This window comes from Peromyscus eremicus, chromosome 4, assembly GCF_949786415.1.
Source record: "Peromyscus eremicus chromosome 4, PerEre_H2_v1, whole genome shotgun sequence".
Taxonomy (NCBI): domain Eukaryota; kingdom Metazoa; phylum Chordata; class Mammalia; order Rodentia; family Cricetidae; genus Peromyscus; species Peromyscus eremicus.
The window spans coordinates 44,462,389-44,484,356 of NC_081419.1; the positions used below are offsets into that span (position 1 = coordinate 44,462,389).

At 41.8% G+C, this 21,968-nt stretch overlaps 1 protein-coding gene across 2 annotated transcripts in view; it reads right to left on the bottom strand.

The window, feature by feature from the left end:
* Galnt3 (polypeptide N-acetylgalactosaminyltransferase 3) overlaps positions 1 to 21,755 on the bottom strand; it is a 35,370-nt gene extending 13,615 nt beyond the window's left edge. The window contains exons 1-3 of one of the 2 annotated variants that reach the window (XM_059260584.1): positions 21,645 to 21,755; positions 7,112 to 7,735; positions 2,912 to 3,084 (exon numbers count right to left, since the gene is read on the bottom strand). In XM_059260584.1, coding sequence (XP_059116567.1) covers positions 2,912 to 3,084; positions 7,112 to 7,626 — 688 coding nt within the window. In that variant the 5' untranslated portion in view covers positions 7,627 to 7,735; positions 21,645 to 21,755. Of the gene's footprint in view, positions 1 to 2,911; positions 3,085 to 7,111; positions 7,736 to 21,297; positions 21,463 to 21,644 lie in introns of those variants that run through there. The other variant, XM_059260585.1, reaches the window with a different exon arrangement.
* Positions 21,756 to 21,968: the final 213 nt, after the last annotated feature.

Here is a 21,968-nt window from a genome sequence, read left to right on the forward strand (position 1 = left end):
CAGACAGACATGCAGGTAAAACACCCCCACTCAAAAAAATGGGAAAATTTAAAAAAAAAATCTGGAATATGTTCAAATTCTTATCTGCTCCCTAAATTTTATCCAACCCATATTCCTTTTTGGGAAGTACAAAATTTCATCAAATCAGAGGTCCTAGATTATAGAACCATTCCTCATAATGAACGGTTTGACCTCAGCAAAGTTGTTTTACCTTTTCTATACTTTAGATCCCTTATCTATAGGGAAGACATGACATCACAAGTGGCACAGATGACTACTGGGAGAATGAGCTGGGGCAATACTGGACAGCAGAACACAGGGCCTACCAGGTGGCAGCACTCTAAAAATGTTATCTCTGGTTTTTGCCTTCACTAGGATTTAATTACCTTTTTGGTACCCAGCTATCCTCATCTTCACTCCACATTTCCTAAACAAACTGCGGTCAGGGACTAGTTTTCACTTCACAGATGTATGGGGGTGGGGTGGGGGTAGGTGTGCAAGTATGTGTGTGCATATGTGTGTGTGTATTTTCTTTTTTAAAGACAGGTGTGCACCCTAGGCTAGCTTGAACTCCCGAGCCTCTTGCCTCAGCCTCTGAGTGCTGGGATCCCAGGCATGCACTACCACCCCCGGCTTTTCAGTCTCCTTTCAGCCACACGGGTGCTCACTGGCTGTTTCAGATGAATTCAGTGAGACAAACTGCACAAGCATTCAAGCATAAATTTTGTTAGGAAAGCAGCTCAAATTCATCGTCAAGTACTTATGACAATTACAAAAGGGAGCAGGTCTTTTAGCTAAGTAGTCCTCCTTCTCTACCCTTATCTAGCTGAGTGACTCAAGCTCCTGAAGTCACTGTTACAGGACATGTGATGATGCTGTGGAGAAAAGATACAAGAAGCCATGGGAAAAATGTGTCTGGCTCATCAAATAGACTTTTTTTTTTTTTTTAAGATAAAACAAAGGGGGTAATCATGGTGTTATGTGAGAACATTAACTTTTAAATTGGTATGACTCTAATGTAATTAGGGAAGCCTTACGCTTATTTTGAAAGTGATTGGGAAAGAAAACAAAATGGTTGAAACAGGAAGACAGTGAATGGGTATGTCTTCATTCTCATGTCCTTCACTTCAGTGTTGTTTGAGCTTTTAAGCAAAGATGTATTTTTCAACTGAAGGCCTACTAGAAGCAAATTTGCCATGCCTCCACTGTCTCACTACTTGGGACAATCAAGCAAAATAAAAATCATCTATGAAAAGACATTCTAAACATCAAAGGGGGAAAATATTTCCACGACTATGTTAGTGGTTTTTTGTTTTTTGGGTTTTTTTTTTGTTTTTTTCCTACTTCTTCAGGTAAACTTATAGGGGATGTAGATCTTAATCAAGCATGACTTAAAACCCATTGGCTGCTGTCCAACCAGACAGGAAGAACCACAAAATCGGATTATCAGCAAAATACCAGTTAGTTACAATTAAGTGGTAAAGTAATAGGAAAGGGTATTAGAAATTCAAAGATCTCCAGAGTGTGCACTTCATTTCCTCTTCCTTCTCTTGGTCCATTCTGCCTTTTTCCATTTGTTTGGTTGCTGTAGCCCCAGACATCAGCTGGTATTATAGGCATGCAACACCACATCTAAGTTATGGAACCTAACTTGAATGCAGGAGGCATGAATTATAAAACGTCCTCACTTGGAGACTAGGTCTCACATTCATGTCAAAAATCTCTGGAATAGGAGAAATGTTGTTTTTCTGCCCAAATATTGAGAACACAACCTCACTTTATTTACAGTATGTTTAACTGGAAGCCATGAAAATACATAGAATTGTAGATAGATGTAGTAAGGCTAATATTTTATTTTATGGTCACTTATTACCATGTTTGGGCTAAGGATACAAGTAATGTAACCTAATGAATACCTGCCTTTTTCTTTTCTCATGTATATAAAATGATGGTATACATAACAATATTTTGGATTTGGTGAGGACATGTTTTACATGGAATCTAACTCCAAACTTGTGTTTGTACAAGAGTAAATTTTGTAATCAATGAAATAAATTGTTCTGTACTTACAGTAACGTTAATTTTGAAAAATTAGAATCAGAATTTATTTATAGATTTATGATTCCAATTTAAAGTATCTAACTTAGTATTTGACTTATGATTTTAAGTAGAAACAAACATTTAAAAAACATTGCTAATTTTGAAAACAACACTGAATTATTTTTTAAAAGCCCAGGTCATACTTCAGATATAGCAGTTGGCTGCTGTGCATGAGGCCTGTATTAGATCCTCATCACTGCAATGGGAGAAAACACCCAAATAAAACAGAATGGAATGACAGTGTGGCATCAGGTACTTATGAACACTACCTATTAATTATAATACTTACAAGAACTCCTTCATATTTAAAAATCCAGTTATGCTCCAGTTCTAAATCATGAAATGGGATGCTTTATATAATCAATAGCATATTAATTAAACTCAGCATAGTTTTCTTTTTCAGTGGTTTAAGGTAATTAACATCATTTAAATTTGATACAGCATGACATTATCTCCATTTTATCAATAAAGAAACTGAGGCCAAAGAGTAACTTAACAAATTCACATAGCTGGATAGGACCACAGCTGAGGTTCCAGTCCAGACAGCTTTTCTTCATGCCCACATCTCTGCTATTAGCCACTGTGTTCTAGAGTAAAAGCCACACCCTCTAGAACTACAGTTCTGAATAATGGTGTTCAGAAAGTCCTACAATCCAAAATGTTGAAATATGGCATCCTAGGATTCAGACTTTACCACTCATCACACCCAACCCCTTCAGGTTCTGAGACGGCACACAGGGAGTACAATATAAAACCAGGCCGACTTTGGACATGATCACAAGGATTTATTGATAAGCATATGCTTTCTTACCGTCTACACTAGCGTCATCCACCAAGATGATTTCCTTCAGCAGTATTGCAGGTGAAGAATACAGCACACTGTGGACAGTTCTAAGCAGCGTGGACCACGCTTCATTGTGAAAGACTATTATGACACTGGTGGTAGGCAGGGGAGGGCAGCGCTTAAATTTCTGTTCAATGCATCTAGAGGAAGTTAAAGAAGCAGAACCAGTATGACTCATTCTGTTTAATTTCATCAGCATCGCACCATTTCTATCCCACTGCTAACCTGTCAATATTTAATCATTATTGCCTCAAACAACAGCAACTCACATAAATAAATAAATAAACCCAAATAAACAGCAATGTTTATTTGCACATGAAAGTATCTTAATGGTGTACAGATATAACTAGGTTAAAGGAAAGTTCTGCAAGCAGCTCATTCATCCTAATCACGTTCACTGACACAGATGACCAGAGTCAAGCTTTCCAAACTATCTGATTTCAGAAGTAAATACAACCTATAAAGGAAGCAACATGCAAAAAGCAAAATGTCTAACCACTCTTCAATAAAAAACAAAATTGTCTTTTCTTACTCAAGTCACCCATTTTTCTTATTTGATTTAAACTAACTTCATTCATTGAATAGGCACTTTGGTAGAAGTTACGTTAGACGTGTTTGTAAGTACAGGATGTGTGTTTCCTAAGTATTTTCCAAGTTGACTTAATTAATTTACTTTATGTATGGAATTGAAATGGTCAGGAAGTGCACCATAAAACCTAGGTTCTTATGATCATCAATGCTTAGCACCATTTAACCATCTGCGTTAAGGAATTTACCCATTAAGGAATTTACCCTGATCATCTGTTTTGCTCTTTGATTAAGACTTCTCATTTTCAAATTGTCTTTTAACACGATATATTTAGAAATTTAGAGATCTATATATCCATGGTAAAAGGTTTGTACTGGGCCAGCCATGATGGTATATGACTTCAATACCAGCACTTGGAGGAGAGGCAGGTGAATCTTGAGGCGAATCTGGTCTACAGAGCAAATTCCAGGCCAGTCAAGGCTACATAGTGAGACCCTGACTTTAGAAAAAAACAAGTTTTGAGCATATAACCATCTGTTCTATTGATGTACACAGGGAAAGGACTCCTAAGTGGTCTTGGTTTGATTAATTAGTGTTACTATCAATTACCTAGAAGCATTAATTACAGATTGTTATCAAATTCACTTTTGTAACATTGTCTTCCTCAAAGAAAACACTATTTATAAAGTAATTCGACAGCAAGCTAACGGTGGCTCAGTACAGCCTCCAGCCCTTGAGATGAGATGCCATGATGAACAGTCACCAGCCTTTGGAGCTGAGGCAAGGAAGAAGTGAGCGTTTACAACCAGGGTATGAAATTAACTGTGTGTGGTCTGTGCACAAGATAAGCTGGCAAGGCAGCAGTGTCTATAAGGTCATTTAAATGCCATACATGACTGTATCATTTTGGGCAGCAGACCATATCATCCCCCCACCCACCCTATAAAAAACAGTACACGAACAATCAAAGATTGCTGTTCAAACTCAAAGGTAAGGAAGTAAATCATTCACTTGTAGAAACAAGACCCAATGCACTCCGGTTGCTTGGAGTGGCCAGTAGGCCATCTCCAGTGTGGCAGCTGAGCCTACAAACAATTCAGCAAGTTCTCTCATGAAAAGGCTTTACAACCATACCTTGGTAGAAATGGGTTTGGGATTCTTTCCCAAAAGCAGGTCAGTAGGGGGAAACGTTTATGGAAGAGAAAAGGAATTAGATCAGAGGTAGCTGTGAACAGGACATGGTGGTAAAGCTGACAGCGAAATGGGGAGCAATGAAAATGTACCTCTGGAGGTAGAATGTCACACAGAATTACAGCAAGGTACCTTTTGAAAATTGAATTTTGAATAAACTGACTAAAAATAAAGTGTAAACACATAGATACACTTTACCATAATGACATAGAAATAAATTACTAAATACAAGTTCACATTTTAATACATAATGGTTTATAAACCAACACAAACTCTAAGTAAGACTTCCGGAAAAACCCCATGGTATGGCATTTTCTCCTGCTATATGGAGAGAAGAGAATTTTGGGATTAAGAATTTTCACCTACCTTTATTTGCTATGTAGTCAATTAATACAATATCAATTAAGAATTATATAATATTAAAGATGCAATGGACAAAACTGCACACACACAAACACACATACGTATCACTAGTAAAATGGTATCAATTAAATTGTGCAAGGCATTCATTCCTCCTGTTTAAGTAAGGTAGGATTTATTTGCCTAACATTAATGAGAATTAGTAAAAAAAAATGATAGCAATAGGGTCACAGCAAAGTGTTGGTTATAATATTGATGCAAGAGATAAAATTTCCCAATAAGACTTTATAAACTGCAATCAATTTGAAATAACGTACATAGTAAATTTATGCTAAAAAACCATTTCATATCATTTAAAATAGTGCAATCAAATAACCTGCCACATAGGCTCTATATTTACTGTAAGGCAATTTGTGAAATTCAGCATTTAGAAATTGCTTAAACTATAAATCAGGTCATCACCTAGTTTTAGGAGACACTAGACCCACATGACTGATGAGCCTCAGGAAAAAAAAACCCTAGTAAGGTCTTCAGAAAATGGGGTCCTGTTGATACTGGTTATATTCAAAGTAAGAAACAACTGGCCTTTAGCACCCCCACAAATTGTTATCAAGAGAGTAATTGAGATGCAGATCTCCAACTCCAAATGAATATTGGCTGTTAATGTGCTCAGCTGATTTTTCTCTTCTTCAAAAATTAAATTACTGAACATTATTGAAGTTTGCTAATGTTAGAATTAAAATGGTCATCTTAAACTGATAGTAACTGACATCCCAATGAATAAAAATTATGTTTAATAAGTTTTTAGGTGGACTGCTTTTCAGTCACGAATTCTCCCAGAATTAGTAGAATGTAATACTGCATATGAATGACTGATAAGAGAGAGGACCCTCTGAAACACTAGGATATTTTATAAAGCAACCATTTCTTCCCACATTTACTTTGAAGTGATGGGCAACTTAACCTTGAGCCATACTGATTAGAATAGAGGTACATCAATCTACCTGTGCAACTTCAACATTCAACAGGGATGCCAGAGCAGCAGTTCACAATCCCAAATCTAGCAAAATCTGAGAAAAAGAATATGTCCATCTACAGAAGTATATCTATATATCTATATATAGATATATAGATATATAGATAGATATAGATATAGATAGATATAGATATAGATAGATAGATAGATATAGATAGATATAGATATAGATATAGATTATATATACATATATATAGTCAATAGCAAATGTAATTTGTTAGAACCAGGAAACAAAATATATAGTAGTTGCTTACTGTTTGCCTGTCTTGTGCTCTCAAATATTTATGGATGGGTCAAGAGTGCAGGAATTCATCTCACCTTTTGCAATTCACATACAGGTAACAAAATGGCTAATTAAAGGCACAGAGAAGGATTCTGTACAGTTGAGATAAGTATGTACATGACACTACTTAATAAGGAATATCTGCCTCTAATTCTACAGACATGAGAACCCATCAGCAGAGCTTCTGAGTGAACGGAGGTTAGTTGTAACAATATCTACTCTTCAAAGAAATTGTACAAAACACAGGGCATTCTGAGCATTCTGAGATAGCATCACATCTTGGCAGTACTCACAAAGTGTGTGACACATTTTACAAACCAATAAACTACCTAATAGCTCCAAAATCTTGGCACAGTTTAAAAAACATTTCTATTCCATAGCAAATCAGAGCAATGAAAACAATCCCTTCACCTCCTACATTTTCTATAAAAACTGTCCAAATGTTCCTAAATAGATGAGGAAATTATAGCATTTGAGGTAAAAAAAAAAAAAAAAAAAAAAAAAAGAGGTTTTTTTCCCCCTGAGTTTCCATCAGATCTAGAATTCAGTTTTCTAATTCAGAAGGTACATTTTGTGTTTCCATCACCAAGCTAGTAAGAGCTATGGATACTCTGCCTCAATAACTATAAACAGGATGAAAGGAAACATTGAATGAACGGCAGTGGCTGGTAATATTTTGCTTCAGGGTGCCTAAAGAAGGAGCCTGAGTTAACGCCTCTTCCTTGAAAACCCTTCTGACAAACGGTAAGTGAATATTCTTCAACATACTCAGGTGGGCGGGTGTCAGGTCCAAGGTCACGGTGTAAAGAAATCCTGTCACTCACAAAGGCGTTGAAACAGTGCTTTGTTTCCCCGCGCTCTTTCTCCTTCTGCTCCTCTGGGCTGAGGTGGGTGATCTTGAAAGGCCTGCCAGAAGCACCAGGTGCATTGGGATCCTGAGGCGGGCGGTCCAGAACGGGCTTCAGCTCTGCCGCCGTGTAGTACCCCTGCAAACAGGGTCTCTCGGGGATGGCGACGCTCTGCTTGACAGGCGCTCCGATTTGCATCTTTGGCATTGCGTCTTTAATGTTGTTTACAGCTTCGAGCATAAAGTCAAACATTTTGTTCTTGTTTTTCAAGTTCCTCTCCATCTTGGATTCCTCCTTGGAATACTGAACACTGACTTCCCTTTGCATTAAAATCAAAACTACTAAAAAGAAAAAGATGACTGCGCCAAGCTTCCAGAACTTTTTATGGTAATATCTTTTAATGTGCAATTTTACCAGTCGCTTTACGTGAGCCATTCTGGCATTAAATGCTTGTTACTTGACAGAGAGCAGTTGCGGTGTCCTTTGTTACTTGTACTTTTTATCATAGATGTGCTGGTAAAAAGATTTCTTTAAATAGTAATACCTACAAACAGAGATGATAGATGATATTAGTAGTGATTCTTTCCGACCGTCAGGGTACAGTTCATCACTTCAACCAACAACTAACTGAACGTGAGCTGCAACGTACTCTTATGGACTAAAGAATATACAGACATTTTACCCTCAAGAAAATTACACTTTAAGAAGAAAATAGTTACGGTAATTGACTATGATCTACTGTGCTTATGAAAGAATAAAACTTTCTTGCCAGGAAAAAAAAACAAAACAAACGAAACCACACATTTTGTTAACTCTGTCAATAACTACTATATGATATACACAAAATACTGCATGGCAGATATATTTTCAGATTTAAAAAAAGAATTCTCAGAACATCATAACCCAGGGGTCAAAGGACTTCATTCAGTGGGTTAAAAACAGGGCAGATTCACAGGGAAGTAAAGGTATGCTGGCATGCCCTGCCAAACATCCTCAACAGTGACCGTCTTTCCATGTGCTTAGCCATTAACCAGAGAAGCACCGCTCCAGTTAAGCAAGCTGATCAAGAAGCTTTACCAGTAAGTCAGCTGGCATTCTCTCCCAGATCTGCTCACATGACATGACTGTGAGTCATGACAGAATCTCTACAGTAAGACGAGCAAGTAATTTACAATTTACAATCAATTTAAGTCATTCTCTTCAGAAGCCATTTCAATAACTTGCACAAACGCACAATCTAAGAGCACAATGAAAACTGCATTAGCTTTACTGGGGGTGTCTCTGGGCCTCCAGCATTTAAGGGCAGAAGTTGGCTTTGATGGAGGGCTGCTTGCAATCGAGCATGAGAAGAGAACACTGTGTTCGTTAGGTCCTAATGTGAACCCGTGTGAGTGGATGACAGCCTGAATCAGGCAGAAGTTGTTTTTCTTCATGAGCCTTTAAAATACGTAATGTAAACTGGGTGGTGGTGGTGGCAGTGGCGGCGGCGGCGGAGGAGGCGGCGGCGGAGGAGGCGGCGGAGGAGGAGGAGGCGGCAGCGGCGCACACTTTCAATTCCAGCGCTGAGGGGAGGGGGGGGGGTGTCAGAGGCACGGGAATTTCTGTGAGTTCAAGGCCAGCCTGGTCTACAGAGCGAGTTCCAGGATAGCCAGGACTACACAAAGAAGCCCTGTCCTGAGAAACCAAAATAAATAAATAAATAAATAAAATAATAACGTAAAAGGGCTCAGTATATGAGTCCATGCCATTCCCCATTATTAACAGTGGGGAGGAAAGGAAAATTGCCTGTTGTCCCCCAGTCTACAAAATAATTAAAGACAATGTCATTTGTGACAGTGAAAACTAACTTGGACACTTTACTTAGCACATGTTCCAATGTTATTATGAAATTTAAAATAAGAAAAACAAAGTTAACTTTGGCCCCAGGAGATGCCTCCATTATGATGTCTGTTGCCCATAAAAGTGAGATTCCAGTATGTCTGGGCATTTCTAGCTTTAGGAGCTTCATGTGAGACTAAAGTTACCTGCTAGGTTTTCACCTTGCTTTAAAAACTTCATGTAGTTGTGTAATTTCCTATGTGTCAAATACTGTTCTAGGTTTGGCCACAGCATTCCAGATAACTCCCCCCCCCACTCCCCCCCACGTGCAGGGAACAGAGTCTGAGGGGTCGGGGTGACACAGGGCAAGCCAACAGAGAAAGCAGGAGCCCATGTGCTATGAGGAGACTGGGAAGGCAGGATGCTTGCACAGGTCGTCGGGGAAAGTGCCCAGGAGTGACTGACGAGGCTGAACAGACTCTTGAAAGATAAGAAACTTTCAGGCAGATTGCCAAGACAGAGATGAGAGATAGGATGGCGTATTTAAAGGCTTAGGGGTAAAAAAGGCCACGGCCTGATCCAAGTACAGAGCGGAAACAGCAGGAAATGTCACAGGGAGGCCAGGTGGAAAGCAACCCACAAGCAGCCTCGCATCTGGGGAGTCTGGAACACACCCTTTTATCCTTATTTTCGGGGCTGACGACTTTAAGGCAGGATCATAATCAATCTTATGTATTAGGAAAATCAGCCCTAGTAAAGGCAACAGGGGCACTAGAGGGTAGAGAGGAACGTTGAGAGTCCAGCAAAAGAATTACTCAAGAGCACTGAAGGGAGGAATATGAGCTGGATGGCTATAGTAATAGAGTCGATAGAGGCAGGTAACAGTTCTGAGACCCGCCAGAAGCTTGCCTTTGGGAGTCCTGGAAGAGGCTATTCACAGAGACGAACAGGTTCCCGGTACTGGGTAGGTGCTCAGGAACAGTGCTGTCTTCTGAAGTCAAGCTCACTTTTCAATGTGTAGCTGAGGCCAAGATGACTTTGGGCTGGTTGCCTGGGATAGAGGGTGGATAGCTACCTCTACAAATGACCTATTGTTTCAGACCCTTGTGTAAGTCTGGGAAAGCGTTTGCGGAGCAGCGACGTAGGCTGGAAGGACACACACAGCCTTACTGCCCAAGTCAAGTCCTGGAAAAAGGATGGAGTAGGGGAGGTCAACTCTAGGAAAGCTGTTCCCTGTATTACAGCTACCACTGGAGAAAGCCATGGAAGGTGCTGCACAATGGTACAAGTATGCTCATTAAGAGCCCTGAAGCCAGGAAGGGAAGCCCCCATTATGCTCAGTGTCCTTGAAGCCCTTTGCTGACAGGGCTGAACACTGCCCCAGTTGGCACAGGGGAAATACTTACGCGGTTCTGCTCCAATCCTGCACAGCAGGCTAATAACTGAAGCACACAAATAGCAAACTGGGAAGCGGTGAAGGCTATCCTTTGGGCTATTCTGGGGTTGATGGTGTTCTCTGCAGGTGAGGAACACAGCCGCAGATCTGGCCAGGCCTCCACTTTGACACACCAGGCCCACTATTGGCAGCCGTGGAAAAAGCACTCGGGTAGCTGGGGAGGGGTTCTGGCTGAGGTCCATGGTCCATGGGGTGTGTTACTTTCTCCATTTGATCATTAAAAGCTTTCTCTTGAAGTCAAAATCCTTCGGTATATTTAGATGAGATACACCTCTTCAGGGTCTGCCCCTTCTGAAAGGCTTACACACATATCCTCAAATTCCAGCATCACTAGTTTTCAAGGCTCAAGGCTTTCAAGGCCATGGCCATACAACCACTGTAACTTCCATTCAACCAATAAAGATCTGTACCTCTGGCTATCTCTCATTCTAAACACAGTGGAAAAACACAATTTCTACCTATAAGAAGAATTTCCTTTGGGGGGAGGGCATCTTTTACAACTAACAATGGGCAGGGCTAAATTCTACAGGTGTTATCAGGTAACTGTGCAAACTCATCTGTCAATCAGGTTTGAGTGTTCTTATCATTTGGACTAAAGAAAGTCCACCCAAGACGTCATAGATATGAGCTGGAAGGGACAAAGTGCTATGGTTTGGGAAAGTGTCACCCAAAGAGCCATGTGTTAACGGCTTGCCTGCCCTCACCCCTACTCAGAGGAGGGAGCACGTGAAGAAGTGAAGCCTAATGTGAGTGCAATTCCATCTGTTACCTGACCCCAGTAAGCTGCTAATTTGATATTTTCAGTTTCTAGGAACTGATGCAGAAGTCTGAGTACTTCCTTTTCTCCGAAGAATACTCTCTAGTAAATGGCTGTGGGTCCGGCTGGGGAAGGGTTCTGGATCTGTGAATTGACGTAGATTTGGAAAATAGTTGAGACTAAAGCTCTTAGTTCTGACAATTAAACGTTGCTTATCTGTTTCATTCATTATAGTGACCACTAGGGATCTGCCAAGAACATCTCAGCTACCAGAAGTGATACAGAAGGCAAGGCTTGCTGATGATTCTATACCCCCTACCTTCCACTATGGAAGATCTATCTACTCTGTCTTTGGTGGCTAATACTGGCTGCCTCTTTGCTTCAGTTGCTACAGGATCCCATTAACTCCACTGACACCAGGACGCTCATCTCAAAAGGCCTAAAGAGAGCAATCACAGGCTGCTTTTTCAAAGGTGCAAAGGGCCCACTCAGAGATGGAGCTCACAACACCTAGGGGAAGGAATGCTGACTGACCCTATGGAATGGAGCTGGAGGGTGAGTGTTCAAGACGCACTTGGTAAGTCTCATCTGCCAGCTCAGTTATGGAGGGGCACACAAACTCCTAAGCAGAAGGTCACTTCAGTCCACTCATTCTTCCTTTGAAGGCCCAAGAGTATTAAAGGATGGGGATAGAGAGGACAAAACAGTAAGACTTCTTGCCCAGCTCCTTTCACCTCTCTACAGGCTTAACCTCCACTCCTTCCTGGGTCACATGCTGGACCGCTCAGTGCCCACCAGCCTGTAGAAGTGACAGGCAACTTTTCATAAAGAGTCAGTCCCTCCCTCCCTCCCCATTTCCTTCCTTTCTTTTGGTTTGAAGAGCACAAGGCCTCTATTGCAACTACTCAATGCTGGAGGGAAAAAAAGACAATGCATACATAAAGAAGCATATCTGTGTTCCTACTAAACTGTTTGTTTTTTTACAAAAACAGGCTGTGTACCAAATTCGGTCCAGGGGCTGTATTTTGCCAACTCTTACTCTAAAAATACTAAAAGACTTGAATTTCAACACCGTAAATCTCCCTATTACTCCCTCTCTAGTTCTATCAACATAGCGGTAACATGATCAAATCCAAACTTCAAATTGTTCGTAGCATTCTTAAGATCAGGTGGCAAATGTGCCTAATATGAAACGTAAAATAGCTTTGACTGCTCCAATTATCTCTGGTACCTCTGCATCACCCTCTCCTGGTGGTTAAGCAATCAAAAACTTCCTTCGTTATAAGTTTACATTGGACATAAACCAGTCTCAGCCTAAAACGTTCCTTCAACAGCTGACCTCAGATAGGCTAATTTTCCTTAAGGCCACATACAGGCAGCCAGTTGTCACAGAGTGAGGCTGAGCATCCCTGTGCTGAATGACAAGTTCCAAACAGGGAAGGGATGGGTCCATAATCCTATGGGATTTAAACTTAATTCCTTAAGCAATGGGTGAGGCCCTGGCGGATTTTAAGCAGTATGATAACTAAAACTGAAAATTAAAATGATTGCCCTTGAAAGCTGTACAGGATATACATTATTTTTGGAGAAAGAGGAGGTCAGATAGGGGGGCAGAGGCAATTATAGGATTATTAAAAATAATTAGAGCAAGAGATGAATAAAAGAGAAATGGAAGTTTGGAAATGAGACCCAAGGGTCTGCTGAATTCAGCCAGGGAGGCTGTGAGAGTCGATGAGTTGAGGATGACGCTGCTTGGTGGAAGAAACTTGCTGATGAACTCTCTGTTCTCATAAGGAACACTGCGTCAGACAACAACAACGAGAGAAAAGCCTGTTGCATGCTACCTTTGAAAACGATTGACCGTCATGAAAAGACTAATGACAAAAATAGATCATGAAAAATATGTGTGGCCGGGCGGTGGTGGCGCACGCCTTTAATCCCAGCACTCGGGAGGCAGAGCCAGGCGGATCTTTGTGAGTTCGAGGCCAGCCTGGGCTACCAAGTGAGTTCCAGGAAAGGCGCAAAGCTACACAGAGAAACCTTGTCTCGAAAAACCAAAAAAAAAAAAAAAAAAAAAAAGAAAAAGAAAAATATGTGTGAAGGTAATAATGGTTTTCCTACTGCGGTCTCTTAATTTTCTTAATTCCACAAACCATTACTCAGGAAGATACATTATACAAAATAATAGAGGGAATAAACAGGAAGGGTCACATCAGCTAAAAAAAAAAAAAATCAAAGTAGAACCAGAGGACAAGATAGAGGGAGCCAATCAATCATCTGATGTTTCGATTATGTAAAACTAGGGAGATCTTGGAATACAAAGAAGTCAGACTCCAACTAATATATGGAAAACTTAGGCAGGCTGTTTTTCTTAAATTAACTAACGAAGTGTTAAAAAAGCAATCTCCAAGCTAGCCACGGGACACATGCTGGTAGCCTCAACTATTTGGAGGCTGAAGGGTAACTTACATCAGAAGCGTTTGAGACCAGCCTGGTCTATTATAGACCAAACCTGACTCTATATCAGATAAAAGAAAAACTACAAATCAAGACTAATGCCTAGCTGAGTGTGGCGGTACCCAGTTGCAATCAGAACACTCCAGCCTGAGGCAAGAGAACATTGAGAATGCCCTGGACTACACAGAGAACGCTAGGCCAAGCTGGGCTTATACATGAAAGTGTGCTTCAAACGCCAAACCAAATAACCTCAATAGGCTTGTTTGGATTTGTAGCGAACAATATCTACATATTCATAACAAATAAATATGAAAATGCAAACAAAGAATGAGACTTCCATGCTGAGGAAGGAGTAGCAGAGGTGTATGTGTGAGTGAAAGAGATAAATATTTGTCCGCTATAATGAGAAGTCAGCAGACAACGTCAAACACCGACATGAGAAACAGAACCAGAAGCGTATTATTCCAGAGGAGAACACTGGGAGAGGCAGCTAACGAGAGAGTGGACTAGTGACTGGAGAGTTCTAGTTACAGCTGTTACAGTAGTCCCACTTAGCTTTATTCACACATAAGGTGGATGGAAGTACTGATTTATAATCAGACTTAAATGGCTCTGTTATCTGAGATGTCAAGAACCTACTAGGTGGAAGTGAGTGAACTAATCTCTCGTTTTTTATTTTCCTTTTCTCTAAAAAAAGGGAGAAAACCAGGATATACTTCACAAGTTCCTGTGAAAATTTAATGAGTTACATGCAAATTGCTTAAAATGTGTTGGACAAATGAGCAGCAGTGAACAAGGATCAATCATTACTAAGGTGATAAACACGAATTATTACATGCTAAAAACACATTAGTTATTGGTGACTGAAAACATGGTTTAACCTGCGGGGTAAATATTAAAGTTGGCCACCCTCTTCTGGGAGGAAATTCATTTTAAAGGTTGATAAATTCCTGAGTACCAAGTAGCTGGTTATTTCTTTAGGCTGAAGTTTAGTGTGTGGTTGGAAGTAAGGGGAGTGGAGAGAGTGCAAATTCCAGAGAGAGAGAGAGAGAGAGAGAGAGAGAGAGAGAGAGAGAGAGAGAGAGAGAGAGAGAGAGAGAGAGAGAGAAAGTCCCAGCTATAGTTAGAGGTGAAAACGAAGGAGCTCAGATCGGAACTTGAAGGTTGAGTATTAGCCCTACAGGCCCAAAGGTAGGGAGGTGCCTATTACAGGCAGAAAGCATGGCACTTGGCAATGACCTGCAGGCAAGAAGAACCTGGCAGTAGAAGAGGCTGCCAGAGCTCAGGCAGGAGGGGTGTGGGGTGGCAGCAGCTGAGTCATGCTCAGGCTTTAGGCCACATTAAAGGGTTTGTCTTACCCTAAGGGCGTGGAAGGGCTTTGAGAAGGGGTCACTGTGGCCAAGTATTTTGAAAACTCTCATTCTGGATGCAGTGTGAAGAACAAACCAGAAAGACATCAGAAGTAGTTGAGAAAGCCTAGCCATCACAAAAGTCTAGCAGAGAGATGGTAGTCTTAATGGGCCTAGAGAAAAATGCATTTATTTGGGAGATGCTTATTTAAGAGATAAAATTAAGAGAGTTTGGCCATTGCAAGACATTTGAAAGGAAACAGCCAATATCAAGGACTCTTTCTCTATTTTCTGTCTGCACCCCCACGTTTTAGTCTAAAAACAAGTAAAACCTGCCCTCCTACACTCACTTTCTCACCGGGACTAACGTCTTCAGTTGGGGAGTATTTACAAACAAAGGCTGCGGGGTCTTTCAACCACAAACCACATTTCTCAATTCTGAAAAATGAATCTTCATCAAACACGAAAAAATCCTCAAAATAACAGAATTCCAAGGAATGAGATGAACATAACAGCAGTCTATGTTCAACAGGCAGGTTCAATGGACCGCTTCTCCCATGTCCTTGGTCATTTCAGCTTTCCCCACCCTGGGACACCTTTTTGTTCTTTAAAGTGGTGTTGGGGATCCAATCCCAGGCCTCCAGCATGAGAAGAAAGTGCTCTACCACTAGGCTACCCTCCCAGCCACCTCAATTCACTCCTTCGTACTCCACACTTGGCTTGCAGAAAATGGTTCCGTGCTTTGCAAACCATCCAATGGTGTTTGTGCCTGTCCACACAGACAGGTGCAGAAGCAGACCTTCCAAAAGGCTCCAATCACATGAGACCTGAGAGCTCCAGAAAGCTTTGGATGAGCTCTACTCAGAGAAGGAAGTAGTTCCAGTTCATGGTTTTCGTTTGTTTTGGACCGTCGCCTGAGGGGTTCTGCTGAGGATGAGTTTGAAGATGGCAAGAAGACACATTAAGAATTCAGATAGGAAGTAAGTATATATCCTAGACAAGAGCTGTTAACTCTCTGCTAAAGGGGAGAAGAAGGGGAGGAGTTTTAGTGGTGAGGAAACAGTAAAATGTTGAGCAGACCGAGTGAGCTGATGATTGCTGTGTTAGTCGGAGTCGGCCATGACAAAGTACTCCACTCAAGCTAATTCATACACAAAATTAACTTCCCACATTCTGGAGGCTAGGAAGTTCAAGGTTGAGTTGCTGGCAGATCAATGCACAGAGATAGACCATTCCAACATACTTGTCCTATGTGTACCCACTTAGTTGAATTACATAAAGCTCACAACTCCAACTTTCCTAGCCCCAGTGAAGGCAGAGCCCTCATGACCCAATCACCTTCCTGTAGCTGGAGTTTTCCTGGTCCTGCCTGGCCCACGGTCAGGACAAATCTCTCTCACCTGCCAGTCCCGCAGCCAAGTAAACACAGAGAGACTTATATTACTTATAAACTGTATAGTTGTGGCAGGCTTCTTGCTATCTAGTTCTTATATCTTAAATTAACCCATTTCTATTGATCTGTAAGTTGCCACTTGGCTTGTGGCTTATCGGTACCTTACATCTTGTTTCTCATGGCGGCAGCTGGCAGCGTCTCCTGACTCAGCCTTCCACCTCCCAGAATTTTCCTCTTTCCTTATCCTGCCTATACTATACTTCCTGCCTGGCTACTGGCCAATCAGCATTTTCTTTATCCATCAATCAGAGCAACACATTCACAGCATCCCCAATACCTTCCAAAGTTGGGTTTTGTTTTGAGATGGTCTGAACTGTCCAGCCTTGGCTAACCTGTAGCTTGCTGTGTAAGACAGCCTGACCTTAAACTCACAGAGATCTGCCTGTCTCTGCTCCAAGGGTACTAGGACTAAATGGGTACGGCATCATAGCTGGCAGCTCTTGTATACTGACGCCAATACATATGGAATTAGATTTCTATATATGTATTTTGGAGGGACACAAATACTCAGATGATAATTATTGTAGAGGCTGATAAGGTTAAAAATAACCTCTGTATTTGTGGCCCAGATTCTCAGACAGTACTATAGATTCAGAGTCTATTCCTCCCAATTTCTTGAGCCAGATGTGTTTCAAAATTCAGAATGTTTTGGAATGTTAGGACAGTGACATGGGTCATATACCTAATGTAATGCTGTTCCTCATGGGGCCTAGGCAGTATTATCTAATAAAAAAAGTCAGTACTATTTCTGTAGCAAGACACAGTCTGCCAGTGGTATAAAAGGTGGTTTCCTGACAGTTCACTCGCTCAAATTTTGTTAACAAATGATTCACACAAATTTTTTGTGGCTAAGACATGATAAGATTTCTAACATCTGTAGATGAACTACAGAGGGTGAAACTTTTTTTTTTTTTTTTTGCCTTGAGATGTGATGAAGGTCCTGGTTTACACATGGGTAATCTCCAGCTATTATGATGGTAAGTTAAAGACACCCAGCAGGCAATCATACAGATGAGCAAATTAGTTTACATAGTTTGAAAACCAAACATGTATAGGGAAAAGGTTACAGAATTATAAGTCCAGTTCAGAGAATGACTCAAGGCTTTTGTCAAGTGGTTAGTAGCCACCAACGACCCAGAATTCTGAGTCTTACTTGCCTATGTGTTACCATAAATAACGGTCTCCAGACATTGCTGGAATTGATTAAATTCAACGCTGTCATTGACACTACGCTAATTATGTTAAAATTACCCAAGTTATATAGTACTAATTATCCTGTATCAACCAGATGCATAATTGGATAGGTAACAGAAAATACTCCTTTCTTCTTGATCAGCTTTTAGACTAATAATTGAGCTGCTTATTCCAAATGTATTACTATACTTTATGGACTAGAGAACTGAATGTATCTGAATGATTTTGGTATTGGCCATTCCCAAAATATAAAATACAACAATATTTTCTTCAGAAGAAAAGTTCCTTCCACCAAGAATGTGAAGGTGGGTTAAAGTTAAAAGTGTCTTTGAAAGCATTAATTATTCCCAATCAGACTTCCCAAGATTAGGGATCTACTCTATTTTTATTTTTTTAAATATAAGGTCTCAGCTATATAGCTCTGGCTGGTCAGGAACTCACTATGTAGCCTAGATTGGCCTCAAACATACCTCTGCCTCCCGAGTGCTACATTCAAAGGTGTATACAACACCCCCAGTCTTAATCTAATTAATTGATTTATTTCGATGTATTTGGTTTTTTTATTTTTTTTATTTTTTTTGGTTTTCCGAGACAGGGTTTCTCTGTGTAGTTTTGCGCCTTTCCTGGAACTCGCTTTGGAGACCAGGCTGGCCTCGAACTCACAGAGATCCGCCTGCCTCTGCCTCCCAAGTGCTGGGACTAAAGGCGTGCGCCACCACCGCCCGGCTATTTGTTTATTTTTATGTGTATAGACGTTTTGCCTGAGTGTGTGTGTGCACCACATGTGTACAGTCCCCTCAGAGGCCAGAAGAGGGTGTGAAATCCCTTGTAATTGGTGTAAGTTTGTTGTGAGCAGCCACATGGGTGCTAGGAACGGACGGTTTTATTGAAGAGCAGACCATGCTCTTCTCCATTGAGTCATACCTCCAGTCCTTTAGTCTAATTTCTGAATCTAGTCTTTTATGGAGGAGAGGGGGTGATTTCTTGTAATTCATCTCTGATACCTGTTTCAGAATAAAGGTTAAAATATTAACAGAATATATATATATATATATATATATATATATATATATATAAATTAGACTGGACATTCCCTAGTAAATATTTTTCATAATCCCAACCATAACTCAACCATAAAACTTAGAATAAAATTAGCACTGCTGGTGGGAGAAGGACAGAATTACTCTTCTCAGACTTTCACTTGATAACTGTTACCATCAAAATGCCCTCAGAAAACCTTTCTAGTTTTCTTCCCTGCCTCTAAATATACCACAGCCTGAGACCCCTTTTAAAATATAATAATATACAATGAGATTTTCTGTAGCCCCTGATATTTGAGAGATTATCTAGTGTCAATATCCTAGAGCCTCAAACTCTCCATCAAATAACTAGGAGTGCAATATGATTTTATGAAATGTGTATGTGTGTGTGTGTGGGGGGGAATAAGCTTATTATTAGAACAGTGAGCCTTAACAGCATATACATTCAAAGGAGAACACCATTTTACCATTACAGGTCCAGCCATTAGCTGACATGAAATCAATCTAGTATATTAAGGCAAATTTTAAAAAAAGGCATCTGTTTCCCAAGGCTAGATATTGTTTTGTGAAACTCATTTCATGTATGTACATATACCCTTGCCAATGCATTGAGTTGAAACAGAATATTTCGAATTAGAGGACTGTGGGTTTAAAAAAAATGTTTTTGCAGCACTGGTATTAAGGAAGTGTGCTTGAAACCAAACGTCTAGATTATTGCAAGGGGATGGAAGACATTGGGTCTATGCCTTACAAAATACGGTGTAAGCCAATATAATAAAAGATCAGAACTGGCTAATGTCGTCCAAACTGGCTCAAAAAAATAACTGTGTCTCTGAAATACCAAAAAGGGATTAAAAATCCCAGTCCATATGGCACCATCAATACATGTGTGTGTGAAATTCTCAGCCAGGGTAAAGCACGATGGCCTCCTGGAGATGCTACAGAGCAAGGTGGAGATCAGAGGAAATCAGAGCTGGACAGAGAACAACTGACTATCTTATCATTACAAAGCCCTTACAAACGGCATGAAAGAAAAGATCAGCAAGCTGTGATAAGTGAGTATGTGAGTGGTGAGAAAGAATGATAGGAGAGGTCCTCAGTCCAGCCACCAGAACAGTGATCTCTCGTGCACTTGCAGCGTGAAATAGTTAGAACACAACTGGGAAGCCTTGACCAGACAGCCAGGTCAGAAAGGAAGTTCAAGAACGTTATCATACAAGATATTCTAATGTCCTTAAAGCCTTCATTAGCTTAGTGCAGGAAAACATTTCCCCCCAGTCCTTTACAGATAGAAACTAACAAGAACATGCTACATCCCCCCCCCCTTCAAGGTTAGAGCCAAGCTAGTCTGATAATACCTGCCCAATAGCCCAGTGAAAACTAATATTCAAAATGCAGGGGGCAATACCTGTTCAGCGTTCAGACAGTACTTAGCACATCCATTTCTCACTATGGAGACAAGACTAAGAAGGTATGTGAGGCTCTTAAAAAGCCATGGTTGAATTAACAACTATGTACTGTTATGAAGGTTTTTTTTTTTTAGATTTTAATTGCACCTCATAAAAAAACCCATATGAACAGCCTAAAGCGTTTTAAGTTAAATGTACAATCTAAATATGTGTTTTAAAAATTAGTAAAGGCAGAACTAAACATTCCTAGGGAGTGGAATTACTATTTATTATTAAAATTTTTCTGTGAAAAAAATGTTGGTTAAAACAATGTATTTTAAAAAATGCTTGGTATTAACACACTGCCCAGAATGTTTCAACTAAGAAGTATGTTAGGTTCAGTTAATGGTAAAGGTTAAAAAGAAATAATTATAGGGTTCAGCCTTAAACTTATATGCCTAAGCAACAAACTCAAAGTTAGTTGATTAGACTACAGATTTTTCTCACAACTAGAAACTCTCAAATTCAAATGTAACTTTCTGGATTTTAACAAAAGGATTCGAATTCAGATGTTCATTGTGTAGTGTAACTTCAACAGCAAGTCATATTAGTAGCATGTTCTTTAAAAAAAATCAGAAAAGGGGGGGGGTAACTTGATGCAGTCCCCAAAACAGAAGGAAGGAATTAAGTCTATGGTAAGAGTTGTTTCAACCTTAATGTTTAGGCTTCTGAAAATCCTAATTAGGTAGACAGGAATTTGGGCTTGGCACTCCCAGGTTCAGACGTGGCAGGATGCTGAAACCAATTTTTTTTTTTTTTTTTTTTTGAACTTTGAGTCATATGCCACAGGCACACCAGATCCGAGATACACTGGTCCTTAAGTCAACAGGTCCTCTAAGAGGAGGGCGTGCAGTTGGTGAACCGCAGCTCTATTTCCTCCTGCCACGAAGACCTGGACTCTACCACCTTCAACCGGAAAGTGGGCGCAGCGCTGGCTCGGGGAGTGCACCCGGAAAAGCGCAGAGCGCGGATGCCGGCGTCCCGACCACCGAACGCCTTTCCAAACCAGTCGGAAAGCTTCGAGATGGCTCGGAGTTGCCGCGGTTTCCAGTCTAGGACTGTCTGGGGTTGGCGGGGAAAGTTGCCCGGCCCAGCCACAGCCCTCCCCGTCGCGGGTTTGGCCCCACTAGGTACCCGGGAGCCGGCAGGCAACCTGCTAGCCCAAGTTGGCGAGCCTCGCGCAGCGCCTGGGCGGGAGACCCGCCTTCCCGAGGACCAGCCGGGGATCAGCCGGACTTTCGGCCCGGGGTGAGGGGAGATCACTCGGGCTAGACCCTTGCCCCGGGGGCTGCCGAGGGACATGGGCGACAGGCGTGACCCGCGTCCCCGCCGGCTTCTCCCGAGGGGGGGGCAACTGAAACCCGCTCTCGAGACCGCGTCCAACCGGCCGCGGGCAGCTTCGGGGCCGTCCCGCACCCTGTCCCTGGCCCGGATCGCGGGGTTGCCCCCCTCTACCCCCCGCCGGCTGCGAGCCGGCTTACCTGGCAGGTGGGCAGGGCAGGCGGCGGGAAGCGGTGGCCGGTCGGGGGCGCTGCCCGCGGGGCCCGGGGCCAAGGGCAGGTGGCGGCGCCGGCGACTCGGGTGGCTGCGGGCGCCCGTGAGCCGTTCGCTTCAACTCCTCCTCCGCCGCCGCTTCCTGCCGCGCCGCCGGGCCGCCCGCGTTGCCAGGCGAGGCCGCGGCGAGCCTCCTCTTCCTCGGCGAGTCTCCCAGGTGAGCTCCCGCCGGCGACGTCGGCAGGGGCGAGGCCGGCTCCCGCGCCTGCGCGCCAGCCCCGCGCCCCGCCCAGGTCCTACCTGAGCGCTCC